The sequence below is a fragment of the Carlito syrichta genome, unplaced genomic scaffold (genome assembly GCF_000164805.1).
Source record: "Carlito syrichta isolate Samal-C Ts95f unplaced genomic scaffold, Tarsius_syrichta-2.0.1 Scaffold305649, whole genome shotgun sequence".
In the NCBI taxonomy this organism is placed as follows: domain Eukaryota; kingdom Metazoa; phylum Chordata; class Mammalia; order Primates; family Tarsiidae; genus Carlito; species Carlito syrichta.
Genome location: NW_007249745.1, coordinates 132,440 through 150,447, shown reverse-complemented (window position 1 = coordinate 150,447; position 18,008 = coordinate 132,440). Strand labels below are relative to the sequence as shown.

General features: G+C 47.9%; 1 protein-coding gene across 2 annotated transcripts in view; it reads right to left on the bottom strand.

Annotated features, from left to right (window-relative positions):
- Positions 1-1,352: 1,352 nt before the first annotated feature.
- The window catches only part of LOC103264375 (transmembrane protein 265), a 46,990-nt gene continuing 30,334 nt past the window's right edge, over positions 1,353-18,008 (bottom strand). The window contains exons 26-36 of one of the 2 annotated variants that reach the window (XM_021714435.1): positions 15,384-15,649; positions 15,042-15,244; positions 11,326-11,495; positions 10,968-11,164; positions 10,759-10,873; positions 9,977-10,096; positions 8,196-8,390; positions 7,961-8,044; positions 7,810-7,857; positions 2,767-2,925; positions 1,353-1,843 (exon numbers count right to left, since the gene is read on the bottom strand). In XM_021714435.1, coding sequence (XP_021570110.1) covers positions 1,682-1,843; positions 2,767-2,925; positions 7,810-7,857; positions 7,961-8,044; positions 8,196-8,390; positions 9,977-10,096; positions 10,759-10,873; positions 10,968-11,164; positions 11,326-11,495; positions 15,042-15,244; positions 15,384-15,649 — 1,719 coding nt within the window. In that variant the 3' untranslated portion in view covers positions 1,353-1,681. Of the gene's footprint in view, positions 1,844-2,766; positions 2,926-4,206; positions 5,174-7,809; positions 7,858-7,960; positions 8,045-8,195; positions 8,391-9,976; positions 10,097-10,758; positions 10,874-10,967; positions 11,165-11,325; positions 11,496-15,041; positions 15,245-15,383; positions 15,650-18,008 lie in introns of those variants that run through there. The other variant, XM_021714436.1, reaches the window with a different exon arrangement.

The following is an 18,008-nucleotide window of genomic DNA, read 5'->3' as shown; positions in this document are numbered from 1 at the left end:
GGTCTCAAACTCTTGGACTCAATCAATCCTCCCACCTCAGCCTTCCAAAGTGCTGGAATTAAGGCCTGAGCCACCACTCCCAGTCAAAACTATTGTTTAAGTCTCTCCAGGTGGTTCCACTATGAAGCCAATGTTGAGAACACTGCCCTGTATATGGCTTCTATCCATTGTTGTAATTCTAACCTCTGGGACTACCAAGGGATTTTCTTCATTTTTCCTTCAGAACATTGAAGGCAGCATCGCATGTCTCTCCTTTCCCACTAAATCTTCTGTCTTCAGTGTGCAACATCTCTAATTCCTTCAGGTTCGCTTCTGGATTTTGAATTATGGTGAGGTAACCTAAAAATCCCACTCCCAGGGCACATGTACTCCAAGAGGCATGTACAAGAACGTCCACAGCAGCATGACTTATAATATTCCCAACGCCCACCAACAGAAAATGGACAAACTGAGATATATTCATGTAATGGAATACTATACAACAATGATAACTACAGGTATACCAAATATTGACAAATCTCACAATGACAAGAAATCAGACACTAAAAAAAAATTCCATTTATATAAAGTTCAAATGCAGACAAAATGAAACCACATTTTTAGAAGTCAGAATGGTAGTTATATAACCTGTGGGAAGAAAGTAGTAGTGATTGGGAGGGGTATAAAGTAGTCTTTGGCGTGCTGGCAATGTTCAACTTCTTGACTGAAAATGGTATTCAGATCCTTGTTTTGTGTTAATTTACTGAACTGTATACTTGTTTGGGTACTTTTCTGTATATGTGATACCATTCACAATTTTTAAAAATGTTTAAAATGTTATGAGGTCCAAAATAAAACATAAGAAAATTCATTGTAATCATACAAATCTCCATATACAGGATGGTCGTTGTTGTTATCCAACCCTTTCACTCCTCTCTTGGCTCTGAAACAAAATTGTCTGGATTCAATCCTAGCTCTGCCATTTACTAGTGAGGTGATCTTGGGCAAATCTGTGTCTGTTTCCTCAACTATAAAATGAGAACAATGATACATACTACTGAGTGATTGTGAAGACTGAAGTTAAGAAATATAAGGTGCTTAGAATACAACCTGAAATATAGTAAATACTCAATAAACAGTAGCTGTTACTACTGTTCTTCCTCTCTGGCCTCAGGGTCTCTATTGATGTATAAGGGTGAATCTGGGGTCTTTCAAATAAGGGAAGCCTCACAAGAAGAAAACAAAAGTTGTTTCCTTCTGCTGGAGCTCCTAGGTGCGGTGAGATGCAGGCTTCTGCCACCAGTCAGATGTCCAATCTGGCTCTCACCAAGGGCCCAAGAGAAAGCAGGGGAAGAACAATTAGACAGGAGCAGTTCACCACTAAAAAAGACTTTTATTACAAAACAAATTCTAATAAAATCAGGCCTGGTCTTCAACCCTTCCTCTGGGTGGAGGCCCCTGGAATGGAGGAAGGTGGGAGATATATGGGGTGCTGGGCAATGAAAGAATAGGTCAGGCTGACTTCCCCCTCATGTCTCAGCTGCTGCCCTCCTTTCATAAAGGGCTAGAAGAGCTCTTCCAAAGCCCCTTGAGAGTCCCATCCTTCCAGCCAGGAAGGACCACTGTTGTCACCGGACCTTAGCAATGCCGCATTGCAGGATCCAGGAGTTCTCAGCTGGCTCTCAGCAGAGGCCACCCAGGGTCACTCCGCCTGAGCGATGGCGTAGGAGAGCAGCCACAGTAGCAGGGGGCCCAGAACGAGGACAGCAAGCCAGACAGCAAAGCTGACCAGAATGAGTTTCCGGGCCCGGGCCCCCCAGGACACTGCCTCCTGGAACCGGCCTGCCTTATGCCGCTCTTCCGCCTGTGGGGGCAGGTTCTTGGTTAGGTTCTCCCCCTGCTTCTGCCCCAAAGTGCCCACTGCCCTCTCCACTCCCCAATACCGTCATAACTCAATCTCATACCCAAACCCTCTGCCTCCCTTTCCAGCTTCCAGCCCTCACTCCTTGTCTGCAAAACAAAATACCCATCTCTGCCCTGCCTACTTTTCAGGGTAGCCACCATTAGCTCACAAGTTCATATATGAACTTTCCAGTTCTTTTATTCTCCATTGTTCTCTAGCCATCCCAAATTTATTCAGAATTTGGAATTACTAGCAAGAAACAGAGAGCCCGGGAGTCTAGTCATTCATGTCTAATCAAACACCACCTCATTCTCATAGCCCAATGATCCTCATCTTTTTTATCATTAAAGATCCTTCTCATAATTTTGCCCCAATGAAATTCAGAAATTCTTATGGTGATAGAAACACAGTTGCTGAATGCTAAAATATGATTCAGAAAATTCTTTTTTTTTTTGAGTAGGGGGTCTCACTCTGTCACCCAGGCTAAAGTGCAGTGGCACAATCACAGCTCACCACAGCCTCAACCTCCTGGGCTCAAGCGATCTGCCTCAGCCTCCTAAGTAGCTGGGACGACAGGTGTGTGCTCCCATAGCTGGCTAATTTTTTTTTTTGTAGAGACAAGGTCTTGCTATGTTGTCCAGGCTGGTCTCAAACTCCTGAGCTTAAGCAACCCTCCCGCCTCAGCCCCGCAAAGTGCTGGGATTATAGGTGTGAGCCACCACGCCTGGCCCAAGAAACCATTTCTTACTCTTATTTCTGGCACTAGGCCTAAAGTCAAGCACTGATAGGCATTTAATAAGTTTGATAAACGTAGATAGATCAGATACATGAAACCGTTGCCTTACACCCACCCCCCCTGCTCCCATAGGAACTGCATTCCTCACCTTGATGGCAAACACAAGAGCCATGACTCCCAGGCAAGAGCAGCCACAGATAATGCTAGTAGCTGCCAAGTAGCGGAGGCGGAGCCAGCAGCAGCGGATGGGGGATGGAGAGTGAGCAGCTTCCAATCTCTCCACTGCCTTCTCCTCGTCCTCCATCACCTGTGGACGATAGTCAAGGAACCTGTAAGCCCAACAACTAAGTCCATGGCCTGGCTTGCTCAGACTCCACCCCTCAGAGCACTCTATCCTCGTGGCCTAGCCCAACTCTCAGGAATGTTACCTTACTGGAGAATTCCTTTAGTGACTCATAGACCAGAAGAACTGTGTGACTGGAATCTTTTTTCCTGAGCTTAAGGTTGAGTGTTTGAAGGCAGTAAGTGTGAACATAGCACTGTCTGCACTGTTTACTGTTTTGACAAGTGAGAAGCCAAATGACAGGTGCACACTGAGAAGCAGGAGAGAAATACAGAATTTCAAAAGCTGCTATGAATCTGAGACAAGTGATTTTAATCTGTATTTCAAAGTGTCCTCCTAAACTTTGTGGCTTACACCTGTAATCCCAGCACTTTGGGAAGCTGAGGTAAGAGAATTGCTTGAGGCCAGGAATCCAAGACCAGCCTGGGCAACATAGCAAGACCTTGTCTCTACAAAAAAAAATTTTTTTATTTAGCCAGGCTTGGTTAAAAAATTAGCACATGCCTGTAGTCCAGCTATTCAGGAGGCTGAGGCAGGGACTGCCTGAGCCCAGGAGGTTGAGGCTATGTAAACTGTGTTCGTGCCACCACATTTCAGCCAGATGACACTGAGACTGATTCCCCCCCCCCAAAAGCCCTAAAATTCCCCAGAGGCTACCCCTGAGTATTGAGGGGTCAAAGAAAAGGATCCTATGCCCTGCACCCACTTCAAACAGAGTAGTCATTTCATATTGGACAAAGAAAGGAAAAAGTAACCATGTAAGCTTTTTTACAATTAAAGCTGAACCAGAAAGAATTACAAGTTAGAGCTTCCTTTGCTTCCCTACTGCCTCCCCCCTATCCATTTTAACCCAGGCCACACAACACAGATTAACACAGTCCAAGTGACCTCATTACCCACACAGAAACTTGCATAATGATGCCCTACTTAGTCAACTCTCATCTCCCTATTTCTCAGGTCCTGTAAGGCCTGGCATCAGACCACCTTTCCACCCTCATCTCCAACCATTCCCCTACAATCTAGACAAAACAGAACTACCTTTGGTTCCCTGATCACAAGCAACAATGGGAAAAAGGGTGAAAGTCAAGACAAGCAGAGAATAAGAATGGTGTCAAAAAGCCGCAGGGAAGTAGGTATAAGGAAATAACTCAGATGATGTAAACATAAAGTCAGGAGGAAGAGAACACAAGGAGAGGGTCCAGGGAGTTGAGGTCAGAAAATGTAAAAATGAACAGGGGCTCTTACCTGGCTATAGGTCTTGAGGGACTGTGAGTTTCGGCTCCTGCCTCAGGTTTGATTTGGCTTGGGTGGTGATGGAGTTGATTCAGGGCTCGAAGCCAAGCCCAGGGGTGGGGCTGGGTGGCCAGCTACCACATGAAGAACCCCAGGAGCAGGGAAGGGGGTGTGGCTGACTCAAACCAGTTTGGCTAGATGGAGAGCAGGGGAGAGCCAAGGGATGGAGCAACTGGAAGTAGAATGCCTGCCTTCCGTATAAAGGAGTAAAAGGAAGCACCTGAGCAAGAGGGATAAAAGGGAAAAGTCGAAGGCATCAGAGAGCCAAGGGTATAGAAGAGAGGGACAGAAAAAGTATGTCTGAGTGACTTACAACTGAAACTACGGAAGGCACCCTATCAGAAGATCAGATTTGTCAATCATCCCTCTTTTGGGGTAGAGCTTCTGCCCCAAAGGTATATAAACCTGGGTTAGAGATCAGGTACTAGAGTCTTTGCAACAGAAAGAGAAAGAAGAAAAACGATGCCCATGATCCCACCCAGCCCTCCACCAGACCAAAAAATCAGAAGCCTCCTTACGCGGATGCTCGTACAGAAACTAAGTTTATTATTTTTCTTCTTTAAAAAAAAGAAAAAAAAAAAACCTCATTGTAGAGAAGCCCCTCCCCCTTCCCCTAAGGGTGGGGCTTGTGAAAGACAGCTGGGGGAATCAAGTACAAGGGGGTGGGGACAGAGACTATCTTGCCACCCTTAACACTGCCCAGCCATGGGGGGGGTAGAAGGGAAGGGAGATGTGATAAGCCCCATTTCCATGACAACCAGTTGCCTACCCCCTACTTTGGCGGAAAGAAGGGAGAAGGCCCCTGTCTCCCGGGAGGCTTTCCCCCTCAAAAGACTTCAAGTAGTGGTTAACAGAGTCAGGCCTGGTCACGGAGGAAGCACGGCCATGGTGGAAAGCCTAGGTGGAGAGGCAGCCCACTCACGTCTTGGCCTTGCGGCCTCTGTGACTAACAGGAGGGTAAGTCAGGTGGGGAGGAGCGCTGCTGCGCAGGATGCGCTGGTCCCCTTGGTTGGTGGTCCCAACAAGCCTGCGGGAACCAGGCCGTCGGCGGAGGGTCCCATCCCCTTCCTCCTCCTCACCTGAGGCTTCAGCCTCAGACTCCTCTACTGAACCCTCAAGCCCCAGGGGACTTGGGGGCTGTAGGCGGCCCCTCTTTGCCTGCCCAGGACCCCCACCAATCGGGACCCCTGCCCGTTTGCGAGGCACCTTCTCAGTCTCTAGTGGGGGGACTAGAGACCCTGGACGCAGTCGGGTCGAGCGCAGTTTTGGGGCTGAGACCACAGGAGGTGTCAATTCCAACCCGCCTGGCCCGCTATCTGCTAAATCCAGGTCATCCTGAATTACAGCCACCATCATGGACCCTTCACTCTTTCGACCTCGCATTCCCTCTGCTTCAAGACGAAGGCGGGCAAGGCGGGTGAGGGGGCGGCTTCCATCCTCATCAGAGGAACTACCCTCACTTTCCCCCTGGCCCTGGGGTTGCCGCCGCCTCCCCAATCCACAGCTTTCGAGGACAGATGAGTTGTCACGGTCCAAGGCAGGAAGCTGGCTGGGCCGAGGTGATGGTGGATTCTTGGGAGGTCGGCCCCTCTTCCGCTTGGGTGGGGATGTTGAAATGGTGACAGTGGTGACAGTGTTGGTGACAGTAGCGGTGGGACAGGCTAGCGGTGGTGGGAGTGGTGGCAGGGGTGGCGGGAGTGGAAGTGGCTGTGTCCGGCTCTCTAAGTTGCCATCTCCTGGAGAGGAAATGGTCCCAGGGATGGGCAAATCTCGTGCCTTAGGGGGCCGCCCTCGCCTTCTTTTCTCCACAGGTGATAGGACGATGGGCTCGGGTCTGTGAACTGGCTGGGGTCCAACGGTCTGGGGCCCAGGGATAAGCTGGGGTCCCAGGACAGGCTCCGCAACAATTAGGGTCTCAGTCGCAGGGACTGGATCAGCCCCATTGGTTTTTCCCTTAGAGGCGGATGAGGATGCCTCATCCACACCTCTCCCAGCATCTGCTGGAGACCTGTTCTTCTTGGGGGGCCTCCCCCTCCGACGTTTCACAGCAGGCGGGGTGATGGCAAGCAGTGCCCCTTCTCCATTCTCTGGGCTGCCCCCACCAGTCACCCCCAGCTCAATGTGACGACGAGCTATGAAGGGCTGCTGAGTTGGAGTGGGCAGTGAGGATGAAGGCGCAGCTTCACAGGGCCCACCGGCGGGAGGTGAGGATTCTGGCCCTGACATGCTACGGGTAGATGGGCTTCCCGGGCTGGCACTAGTCTCAGAGACCCCAGGCACTAGGGTGCTGGCAGTTCCCCGCTGTTGTCGCCGTCGCCTCACCAGTTCCTTTTCCTCTACTACAGTAACTAGCCGTCCTGGCAGCTTGCGAAGCACTTTGGGGCCTGGAGGTTGCCCTGGCCGACCAGTCCCCTGGCCCCTAATTTCTACATCAGCACTGGTGCGACGCCGAGGGGGTCGGGCAGGTGAAGGACCCTCAGGCGAGGAGGTGGTTGAAGAGGAGGTTGACGGAGCCGCGACCTCAGCTTTAACAAGTTCCTGTGGCTTCTCTGGGCTGCAAATTGGGGTCTGGGCCTCCACTGGCTCTTCTGAGTTCCTGTCAGCCTCCAACGGCTCCTGAGGTGGCCCCTCAGATGTTGCTGAGGGTGGAAGCTCCAGGCCATTGCTCTCACTCGGACACATGGACAAGTCCTCACCTCCAGGCAGTACTGTGAGGATGGTCCCCTCAGCAGAATCTTGTACCTCCTGCTCTTGACCATTGGGGACACTGCCAGCCTCCATGGTTGGGCTAGGTGCAGAAGGGGTGAGAGGAAGGTTCTTCTCTGACATGGGCAGGACCTCAACAGCAACAGGCAACAGATCCTTAGGGGGCACAAGAGTAAGCGAGGAGGTCTCTGAACTGGCCATGCCAGTCAACTCCAGGGACTCTGTAGATGCCAACGCCTGTACACACAGTTCTGCTTCAGGCCCCATGCCCAAAGGGAGGTTGGTGACTGGAGGAGAGACAGGCACAGAAGGAGGACCAAGCAAGAGAGGAGCAGAAGGAGTTAAAACAGAGGCTTGGGCTGGCGGTGGGGTATGAGTTGGTGGAGGAGTACAGGCAGGAGGAGGGGTACAGGCAGGAGAAGAACAAGAGGGAGGAATCTGTGAAGGAACAGGTGGAGGAGAAGGCAAGATATGGACAGGAAGAATGGTTACTGGATTTGGAGCCGACACAGGTATTGGGACAGAGACTGGGACAGGGGCAGAAACTGCAGCAGGAGTTGAAGCTGGAGTGGGTCGAGGCCTAGGCGCTGGCCTGGGAACTCGCTCCCTGGCAGGACTGCAGCGGGGAGGTGTGGTGGTGCTGCGAGGATGATGGGTAGATGTGACAGGAGTGTGGTTTGCCCCTTGAGTCTCAGCCCGGGCTCCACGAAGACGCTCACTGACACGAGTCCCTGGCCTCTCGGGTGCCTTGGCTTTCTTACTGCGCCGGTGGCTGCCTCCACTAGTCCCACAGGAAATCTCATCCCCAGCCCCAGGCCCCTCCTCCTCCTCTTGGGGTAGGCGGAACACCTCTTCCTTGGCTTGGTCCAGGTCTTTGCGGGCAGCTTCCACTTGCTCCTACCAACAACAGAGTCCAAGTGCGGTCAGAGAATACAGGCAGAGCAGAGTGAGTAGAAATCAGCAGCTTCTCACTGCTAGCCCCAAACCCAGAAATACTCACTTCTGCCTGCTTGAGCTCCTCTCGGCTCACCTCCTCCAGTGAGGCTTCCAGGAATTTCATAGCGTAGCGCTCTATGGGGGTCAGCTGCAGGAAGGAGCAGGAGAGATAAATATAGGGAACTGGTGCCAGGGCCCCATCACCTTTATTATCACCAGGGAAGACAGAAGGAGGGTCACAAGTCTAGGGGAAGGAGTTGAGGAGGGAAAAATTGCAAAATAGTCAGTCTAACACTAACCTGTTCTACAAGGGCAGCAATCTCCTGCTCAGCCCGGGACATTTCCTCATCTTCAGCCCCAGGCCGACTGGCCTCCTCTCCCTCACCTGCAGGAAATCCATCATTCTCATTAAATTCTGCAAGCTCAGCCACCTGTTCAGCCTTGGCCTGGGTAGCTGCACGGATATCTTCTTCATCCTCTGCCCGACACAATGCCTGCAAGGGTGTATAAAAAAAGAAAGGAAACTTCAGTGACTTTTCATCCTATAAAGTTATTCTGGTAAAAATCGAAGACTAAATTTATACCAAACCAGGTCTGCAACAGAACTCAACAACCTTCTGGACCCTCAAAGTGGCCAAAGCAAGTCAGTGGTGCAGACAAGACAGAATGGATTTCACCAGAACTCCCACTAGGGACAAAATGACTATTTTAGAAATCCACTTCCTTTCCTTTAGAGTCAGCCTTAGAGGAAAAAACAAAAAAAAGGTAGATATGGAATGATTTGAATATCAAAATCCCACAATTTGGCCAGCATAGTAACCTATAATCCCAGCATTCTGGGAGACCGAGGTGGAAGGATTGCTTAAGTCCAGAAGTTTGAGACCAGCCTAGGCAACATAACGAGACCTCATTCCTACAAAAAAAAAAAGCCCGGGCTGAAGGGCATGTAGTTCCAGCTACTTGGGAGGATGAAGTGGAAGGATCACCTGAGCCCAGAAGGTCAAGGCTGCGGTGAGCTGTGACCATGTCACTGAACTCCAGCCAGGGCAACAGAGTTAAGACTCCAACTAAAATAAAAAATAAAAAATAAATAAAAATAAGGTCAGGCACGGTGGCTCACACCTATAATCCCAGCACTTTGGGAGGTCAAGGTGAAAGGATTGCCTGAGCCCATAGGTTCGAGACTAGCCTGAGCAACTAGGCAAGAACTCATCTCTATGATAAAAACAAAAATTATCCAGATACGGTGGCATGTGCCTATAGTTCCAGCTACTTGGAAGGCTGAGGCAGAAGGATGACCTGAATCCAGCAGGTGGAGGTTGTGGTGGCCATGAGTGTGCCACTGCACTCCAGCCTGGGCAACAAGAGTGAGATTCCAACTCAAAAAAATAAATAAATAAATACAAAATAAAAATAAGCAAAAAAAAAACACCTCACAATTCTTTTTTGCACCGAGATGCCTTAGGACAACATAATAACCACATCTGATTTTTCCTTGAGTGAATATCCAGGGAGCTCACTGAAGGAAGTAGCCTAGAGCATACTCACCAATGAGAATGAGGCATTCAGTAGGGACAAATACCTCCATGATGCTCTACACCTTTAAAAATAGACAAATGCTCAAACCCAGCACCCAAAAATTATAATTCAGTAGACTTTGGAAGAGGGCCCAGGAATCTTTGTGATTCTATTATGCATCAATGTTTGGAACAGTGTTTCACATCATATACAAAGCACCTCTTACATTTATTTCATCCACTTAGTCCTCAAAGCTACCTTTCATTAATATTTCAAACATAGAAAGTGAGGCTGACAAGAATAGTAAGTTTGCAACTTGGTTTAACAAACACAATTAGGAAGCGCTGCTAAAATTCAAATGGAAGACTTCGAAATGCTGTCCTCTTCCAATATATTAGAGCAGGTGAACTAATAAACAATGTACTTAAAACCATCAAAGCCTAACTAATCTGGGAAGCAGCATAGTTCTTTGTTTCCCCCAGACAAGCTCAGCAGACTAAAGAAAGACAAGATATACTGTAAGCATTAGCTCTCCTTCATGAATTGCCCACTCTTTTTTCACCTGCTCTAGAATATGAGTCTGCTTGCTGGCCATAGTCTCTTCCTCCTCTTCAGGGGCAGAGGGTACAGATGAGCCAGATGGCTCCTCCAGGGGCATATCAAACAGCTCTCGGATGGTCTGCTATTGGACAGAAAAGAGAGAAAAGTGTCAGAGTCAATGGAATGCTAGTTCTAGGTCTACAGCTGTGATGCTGATAGCTCGTGGAAGTATCGGAAATGTGATTAACTGAAGAGGCAGGTCTGTGAAGGTCAAAGTAGTTCTTCTTTAATAAATGGGAGGAGACCAGGCATGGTGGCTCACACCTATAATCCCAACACTTTGGGAGGCTGAGGTGAGAGGACTGCCTGAGCCCACGGGTTCGAGACCAGCCTGGGCAACTTGGCAAGACCTAATCTCTACAATAAATCAACAAATTAGGGCAATCCTTTCAGGTCCCCTCCCACTGTGGGAGCTTTTCTGTCCTCTCAATAAATCCTGCTTTCAAAAAAAAAAAATTAGCTGGGCATGGTGGCGTGTGCCTGTAGTTCCAACTACTTGGAAGGCTGAGGTGGAAGGATCGCCTGAACCTAGCAGGTAAAGGCTACTGTGGCCGTGAGTGTGCCACTGCACTCCAGCCTGGGTGAGAGTGTGATTCCAACACACACACACACACACACACACACACACACACACATACATACACACACACAAATTTAAATAAAAATAATAATAAATGGGAAGAACTCCTATAAGATATAGATAGCAGTTCTCTTCTGCATAGACTGCAAGATCTTTCTTAGTACCTGTTTAAAATAGGCTGTAGTGAAGTTGCCTCCTTCAATGGCCATGTCTCCCAACATTCTCTTCTGATTTGCCTTTTTAAGGATGTTCTCCTCCACTGTCCGCTCACTGATAAGCCTAGGAAGTGACAGAGGCCACGTGTGAACAGCCGAACATACTAAGGAAACCCTGTCAGTAATGGGAAGCGAGGTGATGAAAGACTAGTCAATACCGATAGATGTGGACATCTCGGGTCTGGCCAATTCGGTGACAGCGATCCTGGGCCTGAGCATCCATGGTGGGATTCCAGTCGCTATCGTAAAAAACAACAGTGTCTGCTCCTGTCAGGTTCACGCCCACACCCCCACTCCGAGTTGAAAGGATGAAGCAGAATATGCGTTTGTCTGCATTGAACCGTTCCATCAAGGCCTGGAAAGAAGGAAAAAAAGGTGGTATCGGGAGGCTTATTCCCCAAAAGAGGTAGTGCCCAAGGCTTTGTGGTTGCCCCTTCTAGAAGGCCAAGGCCTGGGGTTAAAAAAAAGAGAGAAGCTAAGGTGAGCCTCTAAAAAGGCTGCAGATGCCTGTATTACCTGTCTCTGTTCAACTCTAGTAGACCCATCCAGACGCAAGTAAAGGTGCCCATGGTAGGTGAGAAACTGCTCCAATACATCCAGCATTCGGGTCATCTGGGTGAAGATAAGCACTCGGTGGCCCTCTGCCTTGAGCTGCCGTAACAGCACTGCCAGCGTTTGCAACTTTCCTAAAGAGATATGAAGGAGTACAGGGAGCTAGCTACAAGCTAGAATGGACAAAACACAGCACTGGAAGGTTGTGGTTGAAACATCATCAAGGCTTTAAGGCCAAAGTTTCAATTAGCCTAGGGGATAAAAAAATCTTTTCACTACATACAGTTTCTTCCCTACGTATTCCTTTCTTCTGTCTGCTCCCACCTGGGATCTAACTTCTCTGAGTCTAACTAAGAGAATATATATTCTCAAGGAAGAAAAACAGAATTCTCAGTGGTTTATGAACAAGAGATCTTTTTTTTTTGAGTTGGAGTCTCACTCTGTCACCCAGACTGGAGTGCAGTGGCCACTCCCAGCCACCGCAGCCTCGACCTGCTGGGCTCTGGCGATCCTTCTGCCTCTGCCTTCCAAGTAGCCAGAACTACAGGCGCGCGCTACCATGCCCGGCTAATTTTTTGATTTATTGTGGAGATGAGGTCTCAACCAAGTTGCCCAGGCGGGTCTCGAACCCATGGGCTCAGACAATCCACTCACCTCGGCCTCCTAAAGCGCGGGATTACAGGCTAAGCCACTGAGCCCGGCCACTGCAGCCTCGACCTGCTGGGCTCCAGCGATCCTTTCGCCTCAGTCTTCCAAGTAGCTGCAACTACAGGTGCGTGCTACCCACGCCAAGCTAATTTTTTGATTTATTGTGGAGATGAAGTCTCGCCAAGTTGCCCAGGCGGGTCTCGAACCCACGGGTTCAGGTAATCCACTCACCTTGGCCTCCCAAAGCACGGGATTACAGGCTGAGCCACCGAGCCCGACCAAGAGATCTTTAAGTACTACAATAGTTATATCAACTAAAACACAGAACAGATACACAAGTCCATGGGCACAGCTTATAGACAGGGATTTAAGGTCACAGATCAGAACCACAGAGTCAGACAGGATCTTTTTTTTTTTTGAGTCAAAGTTTCACTCTGTTGCCCAGGCTGGAATGCAGTGGCACGCTTACGGCCATAGTAGCCTTGGGGCTCAGGATATCCTTCCAAGTAGCTGGAACCATAGACACGCACCACCATGCCTGGCTAATTTTTTGGTTTATTGTAGAGATGAGGTCTTGCCAAGTTGTCCAGGCTGGTCTCTCATCTCGACCTCTCAAAGTGCTGGGATTATAAGCGTGAGCCACCATGCCCGGCCAAGATTTTGTTGTTGTTGTTTGAGCAGAGTCCCACTCTGTCACCCAGGCTAGGTTATCCAGTTCAAACTCCCATCAAACACAGAAATAACCTCTACAACATTTTTGATTAAGCCAATTTGAACACTTTGTTTTTGTATCTGTTGTCTCACTGTCACTCAGGCTAAAGTACAGTGGCATGCTCACAGCCACCACAGCCCCAACCTGCTGGGCTCAGGTGATCCTTCTGCCTCATCCTTCCAAGTAGCTGAAACTACAGGCATGTGCCACCACACCCAGCTAATTTTTTAATTTATTGTAGAGATGAGGTCTCACCAAGTTGCCCGGGTTGGTCTGCAACCTGTGGGCTTAGGCAATCCTCTTACCTTGGCCTCCCAAAGTGCTGAGATTATAGGCATGAGCCACTGTGCCCGGCTAAAAATTCTGATGTTCTTATATTCTAGGACATATATTACTACAGAAATGTCTGTGCAGGGTTATGGCAGAAACTAGTCAACTGTCCAACAGCCAATCTTGGGTAATAAAACCTGATTTAACGGACAGCTGGCAGAGATCCCTTGCTCCCAGGGGGACACATTACTAATATAGCCCCAGAAAACTAACCCTTTGCACTCGGATGTCCCCTCTGAGGGCACATCAAAAATCTAGCAAACCACTAGGATGTTCTCTCTGAGGGGACAAAGTAAGACTGCTGGGGATTATACAGGACAAACTTATGCCAGCACAAATTTTTCAAAAATGTATATTTCCTTGAAGTTTTCCATTCAAACTGCACAAAAAAGCAAATAAAAAGATGGAATATATACTGAGATATACGCAAAAATGTATCAGCTGGCATTACATAGAAAGAGAACGTGTGAAGTGTTTTCACAATGGTGCAGATTGGATAATAAATTACATATTTTTAATATGGGAAGAAGAAAATGAAAATGTATTGTCTGCTCGAATGGAAAAACATCAGATGGAAGATGTCAAACAAATTACTATTCCACAATATGTATCAATAAACCTGCAGTGCACAAGTTAGAAAAATGTAAGGTATTTTAGTTTTGTCATAAATTTCTCAATGTCCAAAATTCCATTATAAGCCAAATATCATTACAATAAAATAACTGGTTCCAGCACTGTACTGCTTAATATGATATGATTTCTTTTTCACTATATTATTAAAAAAAAGTGCGATCGAGTTGTTGGCAGATAATCCACGAGATCTCTGAGTCCAAAGGGTTAATCAAGATCAATTTAAATAAGCCACAGTTACTCTTTGCTGTTCCCCTTTGTCAGTGATTGTTCTGACAATGGGCATATGGCCCAGTTTCAGCCAATGCGTTGTGAAATAAAGTCAACTGGGAATGCTTTCTGTCTCCCCCCACCCCTCCAAAGATGACAACTTTCTGGGACTGTTTTGTTTCAACCCCTTGTTTCCTACTTAGAGGACTGGTGTGCTCCCTAGAACTATGGCAGCCATCTTAACATCATGAAGAAGCATGCATAAGAATAAAACGATAAAAGCTGAAGATGGTGTGGCAGAGTAGAAAGATAAGGTCCTAGGTCCCTGAAAATATAATTAAACTGCTGAGTCACACACACACCATTCTCAGAATTTCTCATTAAGTAAACAATAAATACTCTTGTGGTTTAAGCTACTGTTGGTTGGTTTTTCTGTTACTTGCAGCCAGATGCTTTTGAACCAAGGTCCTGGTCTTTTCCAAGACGAAACTTTACTATTTGCTGTGCAGTCTTGTACCACATTAGATTTCTCATTAATTTTAAAACTCTATGCTGTGCTGTCTTATTTGCTACTGTATCCCAAATGACTAGCAAAATTATAACAGATGTTCACAAAATGAACACTGAATGAGCTAGCAGCACACATTTTCACGTTTTATCATAAAAGTGAAACTCAAGGCCAGGTGCAGTGGCTCACAGCTATAATCCCAGCACTTTGGGAGGCCGAGGTGAGAGGATTGCCTGGGCCCACCAGTTCGCGATCAGCCAGGCAACTTGGCAAGATCTTTACAACAAATTTTTTAAAAATTAGCTAGGCATGGTGGTGCATGCCAGCAGTTCCAACTATTCGGATCACCTGAACTCAGCAGGTTGAGACTGCGATGGCTATGAGTGTGCCACTGGACTCCAGCCTGGGAAACAGAATGAGACTCCAATTCAAAAACAAATTTTTAAAAAGTGAAACTCAGGAATGTCAAGAATCCATCATAAGGCCTACATTTCTTGATGTCTCACCCAAAGCATAACCTAAAAAGCTATCTAATGCTTTATAGAAATCCCTATAGACCTTATGTACAGCATCCCTCTAACATAAGTCTTGTTACTAAGAAAGGAAAAGAAGTAAAGGCTCTGTTCTAGCCAATGAACTCACCACAATCATACTGTATGAGTCTCAAGTCAGGGAACTGGGTACGCATGTTACACACAATACGGTGCAAAGGACGAGCCCGGGGCCAGAGCTTGCTGGCCAGTTGCTCCTGGAAGGCTGCCTGACGTGGGGCCAGCCAAGGAGGTGGGTGGCAGGCATGCAGGGAGGGGGGAGGCGCCTCCACAGGAGGCATGACAAAGATGAACCTGTGAAAGGAAGAAGGTAAGCAGTGTAAAAGATGGGACTCTAAAATGCCCCAGAAGTCAGCACCTTCACCAGCCCTAAACACTATATCCACTCTGAGACCCCAAGACCCACTCCCCATTAACACTTAGCCCTGCCAACCTCTCAATGATTTCTGACAGCTGGTCTAGTCGTTGCTGGGGAAACAGTACAGCCCGGTGGGCAGCCTCGGTATAAGTCCAAAAGGTGGGGTGGCTGGGGCCAGGAGAACAAGGGCCGATGGGGCTGGCAACAGGTTGGGGCAGGGTACAGAAATCCAGGACTTCAGTCCCATACATGGGTGCCAGGGCCCCATGAGCCTCACTAAGTTGGAAAATCCGTTCCAGGCGTTCAGACCGCTGCCGCTTTCGCTTTTCCTCTAGAGAGTCCTGGAGATCAGAGAAAAAAACAGAGAAAGTAGTCAGTGTTCTCAAGAGTCCACATCAAAGCCACAGTTCTTCCCAAATAGAAAAAAACATAATTCACAGAAATCATGAGATCTATGCCTTTGTAGTCTTTTTTTTTTTTTTTTTTGAGTTGGAGTCTCACTCAGTTGCCCAGACTAGAGTGCAGTAGCTGCTCCCGGCCACTGCAGCCTCGACCTGCTGGGCTCCCATGATCCTTCCGCCTCAGCCTTCCAAGTAACTGGAACTACAGGCACGCACTACCACGCCTGGCTAATTTTTTTGATTTATTGTAGAGATGAGGTATCACCAAGTTGCCCAGGCGGGTCTTGAACCCGCAGGCTCAGGCAGTCCACTCACCTCGGCCTCCCAAAGTGTGGAATTACAGGCTAAGCCACCAAGCCCGGCCGCCTTTGTAGTCTTACAAGTTGTCTATGAGAATTATTCCTTTCACAAGGTTAAATGTACAAAGGTGGCCGGGCTCGGTGGCTCAGCCTGTAATCCTGCACTTTGGAAGGCCAAGGTGAGTGAACTGCCTGAGCCCGCGGGTTCGAGACCCACCTGGGCAACTTGGTGAGACCTCATCTTCACAATAAATCAAAAAAAAATGCCGGGCATGGTAGCACGCCTGTAGTTCCAGTTACTTGGAAGACTGAGGCGGAAGAATTGCCGGAGCCCAGCAGGTTGAGGCTGCAGTGGCCTGGAGCGGCCACTGCACTCCAGTCTGGCTGGCGGAGTGAGACTCTAACTCAAAAAAAAAAGAAAAAGAGAGAACTGATCTTCCCTTGTATGCTACCAAAGCAGAATGCCTAAATATTCAAAATTAACATCTGCATATCCAACAAGTTTCTAGAATGGATGATTCCTGAGAATTTTACTATAAATACTCAACTTGAGAAATACTTAACTTATTTTCTTATGGTGAGTCCAGAATAATTATGCAAAGTCTTCAAATTGTGGACAAGGATATAGAGGACCTAATCAAATTCAGAGCAGACTTTTGCCAAGAGCCAGAATGAAATGGAGTGGGATGGAACAATTAATCAGCCATCCAGGTATCATCACTCCAAAAGAGAAAAGGGGCAACCTGGCAGTCAGTAAACGTGCATGATTTGAAGCCAATCCTTTCCTATCTCTGTGCTTCCCGATTCACAGTCTGTAAAGCTACCTAACCCTCCTCTGTAACACTTCACACACTCATAATTTTTATTTGTATGATGTCACTAACATCTTCTACCCACTACATCGTAAGCCCCATATAACATAAACAATATCTAATCTTACTATAATCACCCAGTATCTAGCTCAGTATCTGGCACAAAACAAGCTCTCAATAAATTTATCTGTTAATAGAATGAACAAATGAGAAAGACTAGACCCCAGGAAATAATCCTGAAAAGAGTAATGTCCCAAATCTCCCTCCCTGAATGCTACCATAAGCTTCATGTCTTTGCCTGGGGTGCTCTAAATGAGGGGAATAAAAAAGCATTCTAGTAGAGGAGGAAAAAAACAACTCAGGCCAGCTCTCAAGTTACAAAAGAGAAAATACTTATAAACCATACACCTGAAAAAGGATTTGTAACAAGAATATATAAAGAACTCCTATGACTCAATAATTGAAAATGAGGAAAGGGTTGAGTGTGGTGGCGCATGCCTATAATCCCAGGACTTTGGGAGGCTCAAGTGGGAGGGTCATGTGAGCCCAGGAGGTTCAAGATAATTCCAGGCAACATAGTGAGACCTCATCTCTACAAAAAAAAAAAAATCAGTCCTGGTGGTATGCACCTATACTTCCAGCTATTCAGGAGGGTGAGACAGAAGGATCAACTGAGTCCAGGAGGTTGAGGCTGTGGTGAGCCGTGACTGAGACTGCACACCAGCCTTGACGACAGAGTAAAATCTCGACTCAAAAAAGAAAAAAAAGGCCAGGTGTGGTGACATATGTCTATAATCCCAGCACTTTGGGAGGCAGAAGCAAGAGGACTGCCTGGGCCCAGGTGTTTGACACCAGCCTGGGCAATTTGGTGAGACCTCACCTCTAGAATAAATTTTTAAAATTAGCCAGGGAGCCGGGCTCGGTAGCTCAGCCTGTAATCCCGCGCCTTTGGGAGGCTGAGGTGAGTGAATTGCCTGAGCCCGCGGGTTCGAGACCCGCCTGGGCAGTGAGACCTCATCTCTACAATAAATCAAAAAAAATCAGCTGGGTGTGGTGGCGCATGCCTGTAATTCCGGCTACTCGGAAGGCTGAGGCGGAAGGATCGCTGGAGCCCAGCAGGCCGAGGCTGCGGTGGCCAGGAGCGGCCACTGCACTCCAGTCTGGACGACAGAGTGAGACTCCAACTCA